This window comes from Delphinapterus leucas, chromosome 2, assembly GCF_059928025.1.
Source record: "Delphinapterus leucas isolate spDelLeu-1000000601 "Yukka" chromosome 2, BTC_Dleu_Yukka2, whole genome shotgun sequence".
NCBI lineage: Eukaryota > Metazoa > Chordata > Mammalia > Artiodactyla > Monodontidae > Delphinapterus > Delphinapterus leucas.
In genome coordinates, this window is record NC_143130.1 from 95665807 (window position 1) to 95688546 (window position 22740).

Sequence of the window (22740 nt, forward strand, 5' to 3'; positions counted from 1 at the left end):
TTCTGCTCAAGTACCCCTGGGACATTTATAAAAATTGATCAGTTATCAGGTCACCAAGAAAACATATAAATTGTTCTGTAAAGCAGAAATATTACACTGTCTGATCACACTGTAATAGAACTAGAAATTGCTAACAAAAACAAAAATGTCAAAGACCCTTCCACCTGGAAACTTAAAAACCTCCAATTAAACTACTCTTGGGTGAAAGGGAAAATACAAAGTGAAGCTATAGGAAAAATAATGATAATTAAAACACTACATATCAGAATCTGTGGTATAGGGACTTCCCTGGTGGTGCAGTGGTTAAGAATCCACCTGCCATTGCAGGGGATATGAGCTTGATCCCTGGTCCGGGTAGATCCCACATGTCACGGAGCAACTAAGCCCGTGTGCCGCAACTCCCGAGCCTGCACTCTAGAGCCCGCGAGCCACAACTACTGAGCCCATGTGCCACAACTACTGAAGCCCGTGCACCTAGAGCCGGTGCTCAGCAACAAAAGAAGCCACTGCAGTGAGAAGCCCGTGCACTGCTACAAAGAGTAGCCCCCACTCGCCACAACTAGTAACCCCCATTGCACCGCGCACAGCAACGAACACCCAACACAGCCAAAAATAAATTAATTAATTTTTTTAAAAAGTTCTTAAAAAAAAAAAGAATCTGTGGTATACATTTAAAGCCAAGATAAGAGGAAAATCGATGGCATTGAATAAGGAGATATATCAAGATGTCTTATTACTGATTATATTAATGTTGGTAATCTGGTTAAGGTGGTGTTAGGTTTTCCACTTTATATAAAGTTACTATTTTTCCCTTTGTAAGTAATAATTATCTTGTGAGAAGATACTTTGAGACTATTCGAATGAACTTGTTTTTTCATACATTTGCCTACTAATTTTAGCATCCATCTTGCCTGCAAAGTATTAGGCCCACAAGCCTACCATTCGCTCTCTGAGCCTTTAGAAAAAGTTTGCTGACCTCTGAGTTATCTCTTTTTGCAGATGATATGGTAGAATACCTGGAAAGCCCTAGAGAATCAGTGTTAAAGAGAAAAAATGATAATTTATGTCCTACAACTCTTAGTTCTTAATAGAGGGAGAAAGTAAGTTCAGGAAAAGGTAAGAGGATGCTTTAGATCAGGAGTTAGCAAGCCTTATCGTTCACTAAGAGCCAGATAAATATTTGTGGGCTCTGCTGTCTGTCACCACTACTGCTGCCACTGTAGTGCTAAAGCAGACATAGGCAGTATGTAAATGAATGAGCATGCCTGTGTGTCATACACAGTATTTACAAAAATAGGTGAACAGGCCAGATTTGGCTCACAGGCCCTAACTTGCCGACCCCTACCTTAGATTATGGGGACGGGCATATGAAAAGGGTGTCCAATCTTATGACTTCTCTTGACATCTGTCCAGTTCTTCCATATATCTTCTTAATTTTTTCCTTTAATCTGCTTCTGTAATTTATACCTTGCCTACAAACACAGGCCGTGTGCTAATAATACTCTCACATATATCTTTCTTATCATACTTATTCCTGAACATAATATAATTGTCTTGGGCAAGAATGCTTTCTTTCCATATCTCAAACTCCAGATTTGGATCAGAGTTACAGGAGAAGGAAGAAAATAATAATTAAGCAAGGAATAAAACTGGTGGAATAAATGCTGAGAGGAACCTGAGTCATGTGGGAGGTAGCCTGTGTGGAGAAGATGGAAATATTCCTTGAAGTGTGTGCTCTTAACACTGAAGCACACGATATAAGGGGGAAACTAGGATAGAATAAAAATAGAGGCAGTTTCATAGGTGGAGGTGTGGTTTGTTTCCTGAGAGATGGAAGGAGGAAATGCCAAGGAATTGGGGTAGTTGGAAAGAAGCAGAATCGTAGCTAGGCTAGGGAAAAAAGGATTTGGAAGAACATTGAGTAATTAAAATGGGGGAAAAAATGTGGAGCTAGTAGGTTGAGCTTCCTGAATTCAAATATTCCTCCTTTGCCATTCCCTTTTCTCAGGAATAGAGGGAATTCTTTCAGTAAACGTTTGGATTACCACATAGCACATGTAGGTTAGTGTCCATTATAATTCCTTATGTCAATAAACAAATTATATTGAACTTATATCTGAAAAATATATCTTTTAAGTAGTCTATTTCTGAACTTTAATTACTTTTATAATAAATCCTTTCATTTGAACTATTTTGGGTCAAACTACCTTTCCACTGTATCCCGGTGTCAGAACTACAGGGAGTACTTTACAAGGCTGTATGGTTTTTCCCTGGGAGCCATTATCAGTGCTTTTCCAGTTTAACATTGAGAGTGGTGGTAGTGAAGGTCATCACATCAGGTGGAACAAGTCCCTGAAAAATCATGTTCTTTTTTTTTTAATTTAATTTAATTTTTTTATGCAGCAGGTTCTAAATCATGACATATTTATGACACCTGGGCCAGGGTGTAACCATTGCCCTTAGAGTGGTACACTGAGAAGATGTCTGTTTTCCCACTCATAATAATTGTATGTGTCAGTATAATCTACTGAAGGCGTTTTTTTCTGCCTTTAGACAGTGCAGATAACACTAAGAAAAGGTTTCACTGTGTGCTGAATGTTGTGTTCAGTCAGCAATATTTTTTTAAAAAAACCAACAACTAGTATGTAGAGTAGAACATACTAGTTACAGAACATTAGAGCCAGCAGGGGCCTGATCACTTAGTGAGTGATAGCTGAGAACTAGAAAAGCCCCTCATGGGCCAGAAGTCTAAGGGAGAGGCGACCAACTATGTAAATAGGACATGAAATTGCTTTGAAAGAACATATAGACAAGTGCCAATTAATATTTTCTATTTGTTGATAATCAGTTTATACAGGACCATATGAACTGTATAATTGCAGAATTTCTAGTTTCCCCTAGAGGGCAAGAATTTCCTTTCTTCTTTTTATGTCCCTAGGGCCTTACATGTAGTAGGTACTTAGTAAAAAGTCTGTAAATGAAAAAGCAAATGCATATTGCACACTAGTTAAAAAATAAAACAAAACTGATTGACCTGATACCTGCTTATATCATTATGACACTTAACATTTTTCTGTTTATAGTTTTTGTTATTCTCTAAGAAAAATGGGTAAAGAATAGAAAATATTAAAATACACAAAGAATCCTTGCAAAATAAATGAAAGGTTTCTAACTTTTAAAGTGATTGTTAAATTAGGGAGTTATATCAGAATTTGTATTTTTAAATCAGCTTGAAAATTCTGTTGATCAAAATGCAGTTTTAAAACTAGATAGCTAGTGGGAAGCAGCCACATAGCACAGGGAGATCAGCTCGGTGCTTTGTGACCACCTAGAGGGGTGGGATAGGGAGGGTGGGAGGGAGACGCAAGAGAGAGGAGATATGGGGATATATGTATATGTATAACTGATTCACCTTGTTATAAAGCAGAAACTAACACACCATTGTAAAGCAATTATACTCCAATAAAGATGTTAAAAAAATAAAATAAAAAACAAAACAAAAATGCAGTTTTAGGGACTTCCCTGGTGGTCTAGTGGTTAAGACTGTGCTCCCAGTGCAGGGGGCACGGGTTCAGTCCCAGGTTGGGGAACTAAGATCCCGCATGCCACACAGTGCGGCCAAAAAAAAATGCATTTTTAGTTTGTAGAATTGGCATGCCCTAAGTTTCTGAGGCTTTTTGTTTTGTTTTACTTTCTTAATTATGTATAGACGTCATCATTTAAATCCAGAAACAGAATGTAGGATAGTCCCATAGTAATTTTTTTTTTTTTTTTTGCGATACGCGGGCCTCTCACTATTGTGGCCTCTCCTGTTGCGGAGCACAGGCTCCAGACGCACAGGCTCAGCGGCCATGGCTCATGGGCCGAGCCGCTCCGCGGCATGTGGGATCTTCCCGGACCGGGGCACGAACCCGTGTCCCCTGCATTAGCAGGCAGACTCTCAACCACTGCGCCACCAGGGAAGCCCCCATAGTAATTTTTGATTCTGGTGTTTTTAAGTTCTGCCTTATTTTCATTCCTCATTTTCAGAATTGCCAATGCCACTCCCATCCCAGGAGACTTGCTTCGAGAAAATACGGATGAGGTGTTTCCAGATGAACAGCTTAGTGATGGAGAGAATGGCATCCCTGTTGGTGTGTCACCAGATAAATTGCCTGGATCTCTGGGACACCCTCGTCCCCAGGAGAAGGATGTCTGGGAAGAGATGGATACCAACAGGAATAAGATAAAGCTTGGGATTTGTAAGGTGTGTATTTCTTGCATAGGAAGTGATATCTCTCAGTGTCTTATTATTTTTCTCCTACTGGTGTAGCAAAGTATCATGATTCTCAGTTTTGAATGAGAAGTAGAACATTGTATTGCTAGTTATTTATATATTTGTAATTGCAATATTTTTGTCTAATTTTGCTCGTAATGCTCAGGTATGGACACCAAAAATTAATCTTCATCTTGTATTTTGTGGAAAAGATGAAGGTAGTTTTAAAAAAATAACCAGACACGGAGTCTAAAAGAAGAGACATCTATAGAACAGAAGTTAATGGTCCTTCCAAGTAGAAGGACCTTCCTTCCATAGTGTAGACCAATGGAGCTGAGTGTTCATTCTGAAAACTATCTCAAATGGAGGCAGGGAAATGAGGGTTAGAAGTGGAAAGCATCAAACTGGTCATGAGCTGACAAAGTAGATGTTGAATAACATGATTTTTTCTTCATTAGGATTGTAAACAGGTCCACTTGTAAGTATGGGGAGAAGTATAGACTTCTGAATTAAATGATTTCATTAGTCTTTGGGTAGATTATCCCCAAATTTCTCTTTGATCTTACTGTTTCCTGTCATTTCCATTGTCATGGAAGGTGATGATTAATGGGATGGAGGGGCAATGAATTACAAATCAGTTAGTTTTTGGTACTTCCTGTGTTTTTATAATTATTTAGTTGGGAAGGAGGTTAAATTTATAGGTGTAAAATGAGACTCCCGGCTCATATGTGTTAACATGATTGATAGAAACTTGGCTAGTCCTGCTTTGTGAATGGGAAATGTATCTTGAAAAGAATCTTCTGTGACAGCGTCTGAGGAGCTTGGCCTATCTTTGGACAATATATACTCTATTTTTAAACTATATAATTTTTAAAAATTAACAGTATATACTTTCAGTAATGGGAGTCATTTGTAGGAACATTCTCTGCATAGATATGATATGCTGCCCTGTGGTCTGGTTGTTGGTTAGCACTATCTGGACTAGTAGTAATCAGGAATAAGTAGTGAAAAGTAGTCAGGAAGTCAGTGTCAGATTTTTGTAGTAAACACCAGGAGCAAACACCTTTATAGTAAACACCAGGAGCAAACTGTTCTTAGTAAAAATTCTCTAGTGACATTCTCAGTTGTCAGCCCATATGGGTGTTTGTGTATGTGACAGAGTGAAGTGGCACTTGACATAGGTCTTAGTGACTTTAGTTTTCTTTCACGTTATCACTATTTAATCTACATTTAATTCTTTTCTATTTTTTAATTTCTTCCTTTTAAAAAATTATGTAAATTAGATTATTAGTGGTATTCTTTTATACAAGTAATGTTTATATGGAATTTTCATAGATGTTTACCATTTCCTTGCAATTTTGGAAGTCCCCGACTCAATCGTTTTTCTTCCTGAAATATTCCCTTTAGAAGTTTCTTTGGTTGAGGTCTTGTGATAGAGGACTCTTTCAATTTTTACCTAGCTGTAAATGTATTTATTTCAGCCTTATTCTTTTTTTTTTTTTTTTTTTGCGGTACGCGGGCCTCTCACTGTTGTGGCCTCTCCCGTTGCGGAGCACAGGCTCCGGACGCGCAGGCTCAGCGGCCATGGCTCACGGGCCCAGCTGCTCCGCGGCATGTGGGATCTTCCCAGACCGGGGCACGAACCCGTGTCCCCTGCATCGGCAGGCGGACTCTCAACCACTGCGCCACCAGGGAAGCCCCCAGCCTTATTCTTTAAAAATAGTTTCTGCTGCCTTCAAAGTTTTTGATTGACAGTTATTTTTCTTCTGTCTTCAATTATTAGTGTTCAGAAGTCTACTGTTTTTTCTTTCTTTCTTTTGGTAGATGACCATTCCCCCAGCTACTTTTTAGCTTTTCTCTTTGTCTTTGGTGTTCTGCACTTTAACTATGACATGTCTAGGCATACACATATCTCTTTTTTTAATCAGTTCTGGGAAATGCACAGCTGTTCTCTACCTAAATATTGTCACCTCTTCATGCTTTCTGTTCTCTCAGGGACACCAATTAAGTAAACATATATTAGATCTTTTTATTCTGTCATCTCTTAATATCATTTTTTATATTTTTCTTCTTATCTTGCTGTGCTTCATTCTAGGTAATTTCTTTTGCCATGTCTTCTTATTCATGAATTAATAACTTTGGCCTTTTATGGCTAATTTGCTGTTTAACAACTTAATTGAATATTTATATTAAATTCATCAGTTAATTCCAAGTAATCCTTTGTTGACCTTTATATATTTAAACATTTTATGCATAGCTGTTCTATATGCTGTATCTGGACAAGTTTGATACCTGAAGTCTTTGGGAGTTACAAACTTCTTTTTAAATTATTATTATCATTTCTGCTGACTCTTGGTCATGGTGGCATGCCTTCTTATATGTTTGACTACCTTTAGTGTTTTACTCATTAATTAATAATTCATGGGAGTCCTGTAGGCCTAAATTGGGGGTTGGGGAAACCTTCCTTCGGAGAAGATTGTCTTCTGCTTCTCCTGGTAGCCAGAGAGCACCCCCAGTTTAAGACCAGCTGGGCATTCTTGAGGGTCTTTAATCAGAATAGACATTCAGACTTCCTCTCTCTCCCTACTGCTGGTGTAAAGCTTAATTTCCCTGGTAATCGTGCTACTGTATCCTCTGTCCTTAGGCACCTCCACCCCTCTGGGCTGCCTCATTCTCAGCCTCCTTCTGCTCTATCCAGCTGCTTATTGTTCTAGCACTAGTTTTCTTGTTGTTGTTGTTTGGTTGGTTTTTAGAGAGGAACTGAGACAGGGAGTATTCAGGCTTGGCGACCTCTCCTACCTCTTGTGAGACCATTTATGTCTCAAAGAGAATGTCCTCTCCAGGTTTAATTTTGGTTTAGTGGAATAAGGTCCTGCAAGCATTTAGTTAGACATAATACAAAAAGCCAAGGTTGTTAAATGTTTTCAGTCTGTTTATCTTTGCACCAAAATATAAAACACTAAAAATACTGAAACTGAGAATAAATTTAGAAAACTTATTTAATAAAGGGTTAATAGACAAGTGTGTAATGAATCACACTAGCCAAAATATCCTAATCTTCTGAAACAAAATCCCGATCATTTGCTTATATTATCTTGAAAGACTTCAATGATTCCTATCGTTTATAGTGACTAGAATGTTTTTCATGGTTTCCTTTTATGTTTTGCTAGGCTGCTACTGAAGAGGAGAACAGCCATGGTCAAGCAAATGGTATTCTGAATGCTCCAAGCCTCGGTTCACCAATTCGTGTCCGCTCAGAGATTACTCAGCCAGACAGAGATGTTCCATTGGTGCGAAAGTTACGTTCCATCCACAGCTTTGAGCTGGAAAAACGTTTGGTGCTGGAGCCAAAGCCAGATACTGACAAGTTTCTTGAGACTTGGTATAAAATAGTTTTTCTTTTTCTTTTTTTTTTTTTAAAGCAACTAAAACACTATTGATATTATTACTTTCTATTATGTAAAGTTTTTCAGATAAGGAGTTTTTGCATTTTTGTAGCACTGATTTGATTAAGCTGTCATCATCTTTATCCATGTTTTTAGTTAACATCCTCATGCTTAATGTGACTTGCCTTCTGATATTATTACAAGTTCTATAACATATAGCCTTTGGCTGTGGGAGCTGGAAACTTCATAAGACTAGGTATGAATTAAATGAACACTTTGAAGTGATTTTGTTTGGAAGATGATCTCTTTTATTGGAATGGAGAAGATGCATTGTAAGAGAGGGCATGAAAAATATGGTATTAGGCAAGAAGAAGGAAGAGTACATGAAGTAGGGGAAAAAGTAATTTATATACAAGTGATAGGCAGTTGAATTCAGTTTAATGAAGGCCTTCTATGAGTAAATGCTGTAGGAAGAAGAGACATGAATATTTATCATTCTACCTAGAAAGAAGGAAAGGTGGAACTTTAGAGAGCTATACATAGGTAACGACTGTTTGTAGTTCACAGTTCTAAGGCCCCTTATCTCCAATTTTGATAACAAAAGACTGAAACTTTAAAAAGAACTTGGGATATATTTATGAATTATAGAAGGCTTTAGTAATATTAAGACCTGAGTGACCTTAATAATAGTCACATCCTTCAATTGTACATCCCCAGTGGCTACTATTGGCAAAGAAATACGAAGTTAGAAGGACCATGTATTTAACTAACATAATAGTTACTGTGTCTGAAGATAATTCAGCCACTTCTGGCCTTGTCCAGTCTAGCTTCCATTTTAAACAGTACTTCATAGCTGTGTATTCTTCATATGGTACTCATTCAGTCTCACAGCTATGTGATGTAAGCTTGTGTCTACACGTTGATATGATCAAAAGGATGGACTGGGGCAGTGTTTAAACATTTTCAGTTGTGCATGAGATTGGGAATAAAAATAAAAGTGTGATAGGGATAAAAGCTTAGTTTGGGAAAAAATTAGTCTAACAAAAGAATGTAACTAAAAAGAGAGTCCATGCTGAGGGAAGAGCTGAGAGATGAGACAGAGAACAGAAGTACTCCAAGAAAATGAACTCAAGCCAGAGCCTAGAATGAATAGGGAACAGTTGAAGGAAGTGAAGCACCTAATTACAAACTTCAGGAGAGGAACAAGTGTATTGCTTAAACTGCTTCCCTGCAGGTGAGAGCAGTTCTCAGAAGCCAGTGCAGCCAAATACCACCAGTCACACTATTGCTTAGCCCTTTGGAGTAGTTTACTTGAATGAGTATGCATTTATATACCTCTCTGAAGACAAAACAAATGCAGAAAGCATTTGCCTGATGTGTATTAGCTTCCTCATTTCCTTTTGTAGGGCCTCTGCTGAGGCAAAAGCCCCTTGGGTAAGTTGTCCCTCAGTCCCTCAGAGCAGAGAGCAGAGGGCAGTGTGATTGAATTGGCAAAGCAAAGGTGAACTGGATCACACAAGTCACCCTGGTTAACCTGGTTAGGCTTCTTTCCTGCCCAGCAGCAGGAGAGACATCTTCCTCCTACGGGCTCCATCTTCCGAAACAGGATTATGACAGGTGGAGCAGAGTGTTATCCACCTGTGAAATGTTCCTTATGCTTTATCCATATTGTTTTTTTCTCATCTGTGGGTAAATATTAGTTCTTTATAGAACTTATAGGCTATATAATAAGTATTCTCCCTAGGACAGTTAAGTAACTTGTGTTCATTTTCTTAAGCTTGGAGAAAATGCAGAAAGATTCCAGTGAAGGAAAGGAATCTGTTCTCCCTGCTCTGCTTCATAAGCCTTGTGTTCCTGCTGTGTCCCGTACTGACCACATCTGGCACTATGATGAAGAGTATCTTCCAGATGCTTCCAAGCCTGCCTCTGCCAACACCCCTGAGCAGGCAGATGGTGGTGGCAGCAATGGATTTGTAGCCGTTAACCTAAGCTCCTGCAAGCAGGAGGTTGACTCCAAAGAATGGGTGATTGTGGATAAGGAACAGGACCTTCGGGATTTTAGGACAAATGAGGCTTTAGGCCATAAAACAACTGGAAGCCCTTCCGATGAGGAACCCGAAGTCCTTCAAGTCCTAGAGGAATCGCCTCAAGATGAAAAGCTCCGATTGGGTCCTTGGGCAGAAAATGATCATTTAAAGAAGGAAACCTCAGGTGTGATCTTAGCAGTTTCTGGGAAGTGCCCTGCCACTGCTGCTTCAGAACAATATGCAGATAGGCTGGAACTCCAGGCTGGAGCTGCTAGTCAATTTATTGCAGTGACACTCACAAGTCCAATGGAGGCACAAGCAGAAGGACCCCTTACAGCAGTAAGTGATTTGCTCCTGTCATTTTTCTGTCATCTACTCAAGGTGCTATTAAGAAAGGACTAATAGTTGATCAACTAAGATTCTTCTGCAGAGGCCTAAGTTTGGCACATGGGTGTAGGGAATGATGTCTGGACTAAGTTCTGTAGTCCGTCTTCCAATGTGAAATTTCTCAAGAAATGAGACTTTTTTATCAGGATAGCAACCTAATACATGAAATGTCATTATGACCTAATTTCATAATAACATTTATAATTAGACCACAAGAGCTGTCTATCTGCATGTGTATATATAATATGACTTTTTAAAAATTTGTAATTCTAGAGGTTTTTGAACTCTACATTATAAATGTAGTGAGGATGGCATGTATTTAACCATTCATGGTTTGTACTTTATACTGTACACCATTGCTAGTATCATTCTTTTTGTTTCCTTTCTCCTTCATAACCGTCACCCAGAAATTTGTCATATTTTATGTTCCTTTTAAACAGTAGTTTTCCAACTATTTTTTTCACATTTAATTTTTATTTTGATAGTAGTTTTCCAAGCTTAATGTCTGTTGTTTATAAAATAGAGTCCCAGCCTCACTTCCAGAACTTCTGCTTCAGTAGGTTTGGGAGAGTGAGAGCCCAGGAATCTGCATCTTAACAGGCAGCTGAAGGCAATTGTGATACAGGCCTTCTGCAAAGGAACATTTTGAGGAAACTCACTCTTTATTCTCAGTTTGGGCATTTAGCTGGAGACACCTGTTACCCTGTTCTTATCAGTAAGCATTGGTGCCCTCTGTGACTGTGTGAGTCTCACAAAAGCCAGATATGAAGGCAGCGTCTCAGGCGCGAGCAGGTCCATCTGTCCTTACATGTGTGGGAGTACCAGGTTTCCCTAAATGCCATCATCAGCTAGCGGCCGTCTTTTCCAGCTCACCAGTAACAGCATTGTTCCGCGAGCTGAAGTGTTTTCAATTAGAACAGAATTGCACACGCAGGTGTAAAACAGTAAGAAAAGGTAGCAAAATTTGATTTTGTGTACAGCTCTGTAGGAATTTACCTGCACTTCGAAATAGAGAAATAAATGCTTGCCTCTTTCTTCATCATAGTTAGTTGGTCTTTCCTTCTTTCCTAGGACTGTTTTGTGTAGTTATACAAGTCATTCACTGCATAAAGAGACCTAGCCAAGGGAACAAGTTGGGGCTGAAATCTAACCCAAACTTTGCTAGCCAAACTGTGCATCTTTGTGTAGGGCTGTTTCCTCTTTGAGGGGCATCCTTTTCCAAATTGTACAGAGGTCCCCTTTGGGCTAGAGGCAGATTCTAATGCCTCCCTCCCTTGTCTGTATTTCTTTTTCCACCTCACCTTCCTCTTTCCATTCATTCCCTCTTTCCACCTTCCCAGATTCAGTTTCTTCTTTTCTTTGACTCTAGTATGCTGTATACTCACTGTTGGCTCATGCATTTTTCCAACAGCATTCTGGTGTGCTTCCCTGCGTAAAGGGTTCTAAACCCTCGGCTCCATTTCTCCTGGTATTTTTTACTCTCTCCCATCAATACTGTCCTGTCCACAAAAATTGTTCTCATGGTTCTCTTACACTATCTGCAACATTTTCTCTATCAAATTTTTGAAAGACTTGTATATTATATTTGATATTATAAGTTTGACCTTATTTTCAGGTATCATTAAATAAAAAATCTTTTTCTTAACTGAAGGTCTCTTAGATAGCAGCCTCATCACTTGTACACTTGTGTCTAAGGTATTGAACCTACCATCTCCTTCATTTTGGGGAGCTTGGGATAAAAATATATCTCTTTTGTAGGCCTCTTCTTGAGGCCTACATTCAGAGTTTACTTTTGCAAGCAGATGTTGTTACTTCCCTAACTTAACTACAGACACATTAAGTAGGGAGTACCACCAAATAGTCTCTTTAGGTCTCTTGCAACTCTGATCACGTGCTCTAGCTTAGACAGTATGATAAAACATACTACCATTCTATCTGAATATTTTAAATTAGGACATGTATATTCTGATGAGAAACAGTTTGTTGGTTTATATCTTTTGCATTTAGGCTTGTTTCCTCTTCATGATGATATGAAAGAAATTGTCCTGGTATCTTAAAATATGTAAGAACTATAAAAATAGGCAAAGCAAAAGTTTATCTGTATTACAGGTATAGTTGGCATATTAAATCAACTGATGAGAACTTCAGCATTCTTTAATTCTCTTTATTTCTTACCATAGATTTGTGAACCTTGTTTAGGGCTTTCCTTATCCATATACATGAAACCACTGGTTATCAAATAGCATGTATAAATTTTTTAGATGATATATTTTGAAAGATGGATAAATTTGCTAGATTCAAAAGAAATAGGGGTTATTTTTGGAAATTAGATTTTTTTCCCCTGGGGTAAACAGTTATGAAGTTAGCCCACTACTAATCATTTCTAAAAAGAGGCTGAACAACATAGATTTATAGGGAGCAAAATGAGACTAAACTTTGGCTTATAGGGGAGATATTAAATTATGTTTTGATTAGCAAATGGAGAGGCAAAATTAAGCTGGCATAAACAAACAAGGATAGAGAAGGAAACTAAAGTAACTTGAACTGCTTCTGAAACAGGTCTAACTATTGGTCCAGAATGACAGTAACTGTAGGAAAGAATGTGACCAGTTTTATGTGGTGTTGAGTAATCACTGTTGGTAGGGAGAAGGTTGGACGGGTTATTCCTTACAGATATTGTGGCAGATTGTACCACATGATCTCTTGGTTCTAGACAGTCCTTTAGAAAGGCAGTGCTTCATTTTAGTATCACCTTTGGAAACACTATAAATGTGACTGGAGAATAATAATACCACCTATATGTTACCTTTTGCTGTGTAACAAATTACCCCAAACTTAACAGCTTTAAACAACAGTTATTATTTCACACTTTTTCTAAGGGTTGGGAATGCAGGAGTGGGTTAGTCTGATCGTTCTGGCTCAGGGTTTCTCATGAGGTTGCTACCAAGCTGTAGGCCAGGGAAATCATCATAGGGTTGGACTGGATGGGAAGATCCACTTCCAAGCCCACTCACATGGTTGTTGGCAGGCCTCAGTTCTTCACTGGATGTTGGCCAGAGGCTTCAGTTCCTCACCACGTAGGCTCTCCATGCTTGACATGGCAGCTGGCTTTTTCAGAGAGTGAGGAGAGAAAGAGACAGAGAAGGGGGCGGGGGTGGTGGTGGAGAGAACACCCTCCACCAAGGTAGAAGCCACACTGTCTTTTATAACCTGATCTCAGAAGGGGCATATCATCATTTCTGCCATATTCTATTGGTCACACAGAGCAGCCTTCCTCATACCAGGGGATCGTCAACATACTGAAAGACTTTCCTCATTGACTTGTTTTTCAGACATTGAGAAGAAGAAAAGCAGGAGTGGGGGGTGTAAAGTAATGCACAGAGAAGGAGCAGGACAAAAAGAGAGTCACATGTACTTTTTTTGTAATCTGTTAGTCAGCATCTATTAAGAGGATTCCTCTGGCTGTATTTACAGGAATTACCAATACCAGTACTGTGAGAGTCAGATCAGCAGTTGATTGCATTGCCTTAATTCTGTTCTTTCAGCCCTTCAGTTCCGTGAGGCGTCTGCTAAGTTCCAGGCTTTCTGCTGTACCTCAGGGATAAACAGTTGGCACCAACCTGTTAGGTTGACATTGAAGGCCTATGTCTAAACATTTACCTTAAACCACATGAAGTGATTTTTGTGGTGGAGCTGTGTACACAAATGAGAATACAGATAAATCTGCCTAGGACAGGGGAGTGCAATGTTGGGTGTTTTAATTTTCTCAACTCTTATTTTCTAATTTTATTTACCATGGTGAAGATATATTACTTTCAAAAATAAGAGGACTTTGAAGGATGAATAAGTTTGCTGGAAGGAGATGCAGGGGTGTCAAGCAAAAAACACAGCATGTATGAAGGCAGAGAGGCTTGAAACACCAAAATTCAGAGTATTTAAATAAGTAATCCAAAATGTTAGGGCGAAGGAAGGAGGCTGAAAATGAGCTGCACATGTGAGGTGATAAAGGGCCTTGACCTGCCATGCTGAGGTATATGGGATGCAGGACAAGAAACTGCCAGGGTTGAGGGTGGGGAGTAATGTGCTCTTTGGGAGCCATGGAGGGAGAATGGCTGGGGCAGCAGCCAGTGAGGAAGCTTTGGCATTAGTTCAAGCAAATATGAGGGCTTGAACTGTGAATCATGAAGATCTCAATGAAGACTTGAGACATTTCAGTAGTGCAGCTTACCTGAAATAGTAGCTTCGTGTGACTTTTCCAGTGTTCCACTGAATATTTGGAGCCCTTGTACACCTGGAGTGACTATATGAAAGCTCAGGAGTCACTCAGAGTCTCTATTGAAAAATGAATGATCCATGTAATTAACAGATGAGTGTTTTAATAGTATGGAAAGGTAAGGACTTTTTGGATTGATTGCCACCGTGGTTAACTTCTTGAAATGGATTTTGTAGGAGTTGAATGCATGTACATTGACTAGGGAGTGGCTAAATGTCCTCTGTCTGACCATGGATTTCTGGTTTTTTTGTTTTTTTAATTTTTTTTGCGGTACGCGGGCCTCTCACTGCTGTGGCTTCTCCCGTTGTGGGGCACAGGCTCCGGACGCGCAGGCTCAGTGGCCATGGCTCGCGGGCCCAGCCGCTCCGTGGCATGTGGGATCTTCACGGACCGGGGCACGAACCCGTGTCCCCTGCATCAGCAGGCAGACTCTCAACCACTGCACCACCAGGGAAGCCCCATGGATATCTATTTTTGATCTGGAAAGTTGGGTCATTATAATTATAGAAAAGTTTTGTTTCTATGAGATTACATCTCTGGAATTATATTTGATGGTATAATTCAATCCATGAACGGTCAGAAAGGATGAGAGACTGGATGGGCCGACTTGGGAAGTAAAAGAAGCTCATTTGTGAAGTGTTCAAATAAAAGACTGGACTGTCACTTGGAAGAGGCTTCATGGAAGGAACCCAAGTGTCCAATGGTTGATTTACTCATATATTCAACATTTATTGAGCATCTACTGTATGTCAGGTACTGTGCTAGGCATCCAAGCCCAGTGACTCTCCTCACTATTTAAGTGCTATAGATGCTGTGATAGAAATCTATAGGTTGTGGAAGTTGGGGATAGTTGGACTAGATTTATCCCCAAAGTGTCTTCCAAGATTGTATGAAGGGGATTGAAAAGTGACTATTAAATCCTGTAGCCATGTATGTGATATATAATTACAGGCCAGCCAATAAATATTATTTCAATCTGTCTTTTCTGGGACTTCTATTCTTTGGGTGTGAGCTGTGACTTATTTATGATTCCTAGTACCTCTACAAAATTTTTATAACTTCAGATTCCCTTAAATATACATTCAACTATTAATGAGTAACTGTCTCTGAGGAGTGGGATAACAGGGGAAGGGTAAAAACAACTTTTACTTCTCATTTACTTAGGTCTTGAGGCTTCAGGTTTTCAGTTTTACCCACCTCTGTAAACAAAGACTTCTGCCCTCTCCATTCCTTACCACCGCATCAGCCCTCATATCTATCAACATAAGCCAAACCACAAAATAACAATATCTTCAGCAAAAGTAACCAACATAAATGCGGTCAGAGTAAGTGACAGGGGTGAAGAGTGAGAGAGTGAGACATTCTTTTAGGATGTATGGCCTCTTAATATGCCCATGTTACCGCAACTGTGTACTGTCTTTATAGAAATAAAAATTTGTTACATAAAAACATGGTTCAATAATAGTAGCTTAGTTTCATTCATAGTTTTCGACACTTGTATAAAGTATTATATAAAGATGCTTTAAACAAAAGTCTGCAGTGGAATTTAAATAGCCCAAAGAAATTTGAATGGTTAAAATTTAATTTTTTTTTAATAGGCCTGGAATTAGGCCAAGAATAACTCAGTCACTCTTGGCTATAGTAGGAACCAATAAATTATTCTACTACCTATATCTCTTCTAAATTGTTTGCCAGAAAAACAAAATGAAATATAGATATTTCATATACCATATTCCTTTCATTTGGAAGAGAGACTATTTGGTATGAATGTTGAATTTACCAAGGTTTTTATTATCTTAATAGCATTACTATCTTTGAATGAGAGGAAAGTGAAAGGATAATTTGTAAGTTAAAATGTGAATAGTTGGTTTGCAGTTTATTGTCTCTTGCCTGTGTGGCCAGTTCTGAACATGGGGTAACTATAAAATAATGAGGCTGCTTTATCTGAACCAAAAAGTAATGAGACTGATGTTCGTCAAATTCAGTACTAGAAAAAAAATAAGAAAATTTGAAAGAAATGGAAAACATTGAGGTGATTTTCTAATTCTATAGAAAGGTGTACCTGATACAATTAGAGAACAGAAGAAAGGAAATGATTGAATTCATGCCTTGATGAAATGTTTGTGAATTAGAGAAATTAAACATATAAAGGATGTATATGGCTTACTGGCAGATCATTAATTCAGTCTATAGAGTGTCCCAAGTATGGGAATTGCTTTATAGTCTAATGTTAAGGAAGCTGTTTTTAGCTATACTTAGAATTAGCTTTCTTTTCTCTGTATGCAGCTATTGATCTTTGGTTTTGTTCACCTTGATAGATAATGTTTTTTTTTTTTTTAATTTTTTTTTTTTGCAGACTCAGTTTCCCAGACTTCATTTGAGAGTGTGTAGTACATGTCAGTAAGTAGGCTTTGCTGTGAGGGACTCTCAAAATCCTAGAAACCTGTCCCTAACTTTTTTTGACTGTGTTTTTCTTCATTTGTGAAATTTGTGTTAATAAAAGTACTCAATTAAAATACCGGGTAGGTATGAAATGGAATCAGTAAAAATGATTTTAGGAATATTTTATAAATTAAAGTGCTATATAAATATTACAGTAATTTATGCAGTTTCTCATAATTGCTCAGAATCTTTTCAAGAAAATTAATTCTTCTCTCCAGTGGTTCATATATCTTTTCTATATACAAGATTATCATCTCTTTTTTCATACCATACATACACAGACATTTATATCCTGAATCCAGATGAGTTAGGCTCAGAAGTGCATTGATTCTCTAGCTTCAATCTCAGAAGACCAGTGGAGTGTTATTTTTGTAAATAATGCTGATTTCATTTTGGCTGATGTACTTGGAATTACATATAATAATGAAATGACTGTTGGTTTATTTTGAATGTAAATACAGTCATCTCCCTAGTTATTTGGTATTTAATATAATTTCATAACTGCTTTTCTTATCACCATCACTCTCAGGTCTTAAAAAGTAAATTTTGAAGAGTAAATAACTATAAATTTTAAGTTTCAATATCATTTTTAAAAATACTAGAAAATTGCCATCTGCCTATATTTAGTATAATGAAAGAGAGGTACAGGTATGAGGTGACTTCCTGAAGGGTGACAGCACCAGTAGAACTTACTGCCTTTTCCCCAAGGTCATTGTAGGTCTGGGCTTATTGTGAGAATTCATGTCTGAACCTAGCCTGTCTTGGATTAACCTGACAGAGCCTCAGTACACTGATTCCATTCAGGAGCTATTCCAGGACATTAGTTAGGTGTTTTCTCCCTGGGCTGGGCTTAGGGTAAGCTTTGCATGTTCTTAAACCTAATTGTTCTCCTGACACACGGAGAAACAGATCTAAACAACTTATCTGACTCTAGAACCAAATGGGTTTCTTGGTGTCATTGGACTAGAGATGGGGGTCTAAGTGAAATCTCCCATGACAGCTCCAAATTCATTTGGCTTCGAATTCAGACAAATTTCCATAGTTTTATTAGAGCTTAATGGGCTTCATTAAATGATTTTCGAGTTATTTAATTTCTCAAAAAGGCTTTTTTCCTTACCAGTTTATGTGGTTGACATTTTCTGCCTCCTTACATGTCACTTAACAAATGTGAAGATGTAGGTGTCTTTAATGTATTTTTTAAATTTAATTTTATTTGTTTTTCACTGCGTTGGGTCTTTGTTGCTGCGCACAGGCTTTCTCTAGTTGTGGCGAGCGGCAGCTACTCTTCGTTGTGGTGTGCGGGCTTCTCATTTCAGTGGCTTCTCTTGTTGCAGAGCATGGGCCCTAGAGCATGCAGGCTTCAGTAGTTGTGGTGTGCGGGCTCAGTAGTTGTGGCACATTGGTCTTAGTTGCTCCGTGGCATGTGGGATCTACCCTGACCAGGGATCGAACCCGTGTCCCCTGCATTGGCAGGCAGATTCTTAACCACTGTGCCACCAGGGAAGTCCTGTAGGTGTCTTAAAGAAAGGACATTCTTATTAAACATTGAATCTTATTCACATAGAATTGAAATGACCTCTGTGGAAGGATGGTAGAATTTCATTTATAATAGGCTGGACCTTAAAAAATTAAAGAAGGTATAAAACATTAGTAAACATCTTTGTGTTTGCTTATAGGAAAATATTAATAACATTGATTTACAGAATTTATGGGAAACAACAAATGCGTGTAAATTTGGAGTTTTTCAACTTAGAATAATTTACCGATAATTTTCCCCTAAGATTCTGTATCTGGATTCTGGCAGGAAATAGCTGGTACACTCACAGGGACTTGGAGAAAATCTAATGAAAGGAACTTTTTACAGACGTGTGGGTAGGGTTTAAGAGAGCCAACAGGAACAGAAATAGAGGGAGCTATTCCTATTCTGAGTCCTGAAAGAGAAGGAAGAGGGGCAGTTAGCAGAACCTGGTAAGAGTCATATCTATAGGAGAGGGGGCCATGTGACAGAAGCTGTGGCCAGGAGTGATAGAATGTACCGCCAAAGCTGCAGTCCCTCGGGAGGAAGCAGAGAGAAGTAATACCCAGATCTTTTTCGCCTCCAACTCCCTGATTCTCTGTTGGTGCTGCCCATTGGGCAAACACAACCAGAAATCAGAAGGCAAGGGAGCCTGGATAGTGCAGTCAGTAGAAATCAGTCTTCCAGAGTACAGAGCAAGCTAAAGAAAAGGCAGGGATGAACCTAGAGGGGGACTGTTCTGTACAGTTTCTGAGTAGGGGAGCCTGAGTATCTTGCATTTTTATTCAGAATTGTTCATTTTAAGTATGAGTTGGGCAAAGCTGGTTGGGATCTGCGTTCCTCTTATAAATTAGAATTTGAGGTGTTAACTCTCAACTCACACATCTTCATTTTATAATTCCACATTATTGCATTTAACTTTTTTCCTCTTCTCTCTCCAGATTACAATTCCTAGACGTTCTGTGGCATCTACACAATCGACTTCAGGTAGCTTTCATTATGGTCAGCTGCCAGAAAAGAAAGACCTTCATCCCATGGAGCCCACTGTGGAACTTTACTCTCCAAGGGAGAGCTTCTCTGGCTTGGTTGTGACAGAGCGCGAACCTCCTAGTGGAGGAAACAGAACAGACTTTGGGCTTCAGATAGATCATATTGGTCATGACATGTTACCCAGCATTAGAGAGTGTGACAGCTCCCAAGACCTGGGACCAAAAGACCTTCCTGACCATAACAGACCGGCTGTGAGAGAATTTGAGGGTCTCCCTAGGGAAACGGAAGAGAAAAGCAAGCTTGTGGGGTCAGATAATGAAGATGAGAAGTTGAGTAAAGGGCAGCCTTATATTGAGATCTCCCCTCTCCCAGGAGACTTGGTGACGGTGGAAAGGGATCACTCAGCTACTACTGAACCTCTTGATGTGACAAAGACACAGACTTTTAGTGTGGTGCCAAATCAAGACAAAACTCACGAGACAGTGAAGCTTTTGGCAGTTGGAACTTCAGTGATATCTCCACGAGTTATTGACCAACATGTTGAAGGACAGATAGGCCAGGTGGCAGCAATGCAAAAAGGTAAGATATCTAAGGAGGATGACATCAAGAGTGAAGACTTGCTGAGTCATCAAGGAGACCTCTCTACTTTTTTGCACCAAGAGGGTAAGAGAGAGAAAATTGCCCCTAGAAATGGAGAACTATTTCATTCTGTTTCAGAGAGTGAACATTGTCCTCCATCTCGGAAGGATGTGGTTAGGTCATCCTTTGTAACTAGACACAGCCGAATCCCTGTTTTAGCACAAGAGATAGATTCAACTTTTGAATCATCCTGTCCAGTCTCTGCAAAAGAGAAGCTCCTCCAAAAGAAAGCTTATCAGCCAGATCTAGTCAAGCTTCTGGTGGAAAAAAGGCAACTCAAGTCTTTCCTTGGGGACCTCTCAAGTGCCTCTGATAAATTGCTAGAGGAGAGATTATCCACTATTCCTGCTCCTTTTTCTGAGGAGGAAGTCTTCACTCCCTTTTCAAGACTGGCTGTAGACTCACACCTGAGCAGGTCAGCCGAAGACAGCTTTCTGACACCCATCATCTCCCAGTCCAGAAAGAGCAAAATTCCAAGGCCAGTTTCATGGGTCAACACAGATCAAATCAACAGCTCAACTTCATCTCAGTTCTTGCCTCGGCCACCACCAGGAAAGCCACCCATGAGGCCTGGAGTAGAAGCCAGGTAATGCTGTGTGCTCTTCTCCCTATGTTAAGTGTGTAGCATTATTTCTCTGTCTGCTTGATTATGTCATTGGTTTCATTTTTTTGTTGCCTGCTTCTGATCATCTACTTCCTTCCCTGCCTTTCCCAAGCCTTATAGCATAGTGTAGTTGAAAGGGTCAGTTTGATCCAGGTTAATTCTTAGCTCTCGTACTTTCTAGCAGTGTGAACCTCAATTTCCTTATCTATAATATGGGTAAAACATTTGCCTCATGGTTTTGGGAAGAGGAAATCAGGTAGAATATGTCTAGAGCTTTGTTTAGTGCTTTTTAGCATGCAACAAAGGTTATGTCTCTTTCCCAGTCCATTTTAACTAGATACTCGGTAATTTTCTAGTTTTGTCCAGTCAGAATCCCGTTATAACAGATGTCATTATGATGTCAAATTCTGGGGAAAGATACTGTGTCTATAATATGATGAATGGACCCTAGTAACGGTTCAATTTATCTGATTATAATGAATTAGACAAACAAAAAAATCCTTTAGGGAGTTTCCCTACATCTGATGATATACAGGACCATACATAATAAAGATATTGCCTTAATATTTACTGTGTGGTATGCTTGTTTATTGAAATATTCTTATGTGTAGTTGACCATGGAGTGATTATATTTTGAAGAGAGGAAAATATTGGGAAGTAATGAACCAATTAAGAGTGCTTTCCTTGGAGCCATTACTCACTTTTCAGAGTAGAATGGTCTAAACCCTTGGAGAAGAAGCAAAAGGATAGTCTTTTAACAAAAACAAAGTGGACATCAAAATAAATTTACCTGAAAATTATAGCTTGTTCTAGATAATAGGCCTCCACCTGTTATAAGGATTTCTGAAGTATATTAAAGTGAGGTTCTATCTGCATCATTACCCAGCAGAACTTGCTACCCTTACCTAAAGTTAAGTTTAGTTTTGACTTGCCCTAGGGTTTCTTTCAGGTTCAAAGGTAACTAAACACTGGATTTGAAATGACCATGGAACTAGACTTCAACGGGAAAAATGGTGATGAGTAAACAGCAGTCATTTAGCTGAGACATTTTAAAAAGATGATTCCATGGACAATATTCACCCGTCCCCCCTTTTGCTTGGCATCTGTGCTTAATAGAGATAGTATATCTGTGGCTTGAGCTGCTTTGGACTGCAACAAACAAATCTTAATTACTATTTACTATTTACAACTTTACATGTCCCCTCAAAGTAGAACTTGGTAACTTGATAACAAAGCCAGATGTGTGGCATTGTGCCAGATATTACAGAGCTGACCAGCCTGAAACTCATCTGGGAATTCAGTGGGAACTCAACTTTCCCACATAGGTCCTGGCACAGAGGAATTATCTTATTCCATTCTTCAATTTTTACAATAAGATCCATGAAGTTAGGCTTAACCAAAATGAGTTTTATGTCATTTGTCAGTATAAGTAGATGGTGGGGAAGGAAGAAGAGAGAAAATTCAGAGAAAAAAATCAGTAAATTGTTGCTGATCCATGATGGTGATGGTGGCTGTATATGTCCCCTGCATTCTGCAGGTGCCAATACAACTTGGAAGTTCTTCTCCCATTTCCTTCTGTAAGGAGTGGCATGTCAGCAGTTTGAGGTTTAAATTTTTAAACTGAATGGATTTTAGGCCAAGACAGAAAGATATGTAGGGCAGAGGAGACATTGCTATTTATATGAATGCTTTCTAGATGGCTTGGTTGCCAGTAAGAGAGGCATTCGGCTCTCCTGAATCTCAGGGTATCGTCAGGGGCAGAAACTGAGGCCCAGAGAAACCAGTGACTACTCTTTTCTTTTGGAAATTATTAAATGAGGTTGAAATATATTTTTATCTGTAGTTCCTGCTGTTGGTGAGTACTGTTGAAGACTTACATTGTGGAGTTTAATGTTTGCCTAAGTATATATAGAATTCCTGTCCTAAAAACCTTAAACAAAATTGTTTACTCTCCCTCATGTGCTAACATGCTAGAGACATTTCATTAAGTTAATTCTAAAATGGGAAGAGCAAACATGCTATAGGAGGAAGGGGCTTAACGACATGTAAGTGCTTCTGGATGGCAGACATCCAATTAAGTACTTTACTGCACTTGACTGCTCAGTAACCCTGTGAGATAATATTCCCCTTCAAAGCTGGAAGAGGTTAAATAATTTGTCCAGGGTTATACAACTGGTATATGAAAGAGTAACTCCGCATCCTCTGTTTCCTGATTTTGACT

General features: G+C 39.0%; 1 protein-coding gene across 3 annotated transcripts in view; it reads left to right on the forward strand.

Annotated features, from left to right (window-relative positions):
* Positions 1 to 22740, forward strand: part of TTBK2 (tau tubulin kinase 2) — a 145662-nt gene that overhangs the window by 114808 nt on the left and 8114 nt on the right. For all 3 annotated transcript variants that reach the window (XM_089907330.1, XM_022587320.2, XM_089907329.1), the window contains 4 exons: positions 4030 to 4246; positions 7426 to 7637; positions 9419 to 10007; positions 19228 to 20501. In XM_089907330.1, coding sequence (XP_089763456.1) covers positions 4030 to 4246; positions 7426 to 7637; positions 9419 to 10007; positions 19228 to 20501 — 2292 coding nt within the window. The remainder of the gene's footprint in view (positions 1 to 4029; positions 4247 to 7425; positions 7638 to 9418; positions 10008 to 19227; positions 20502 to 22740) is intronic.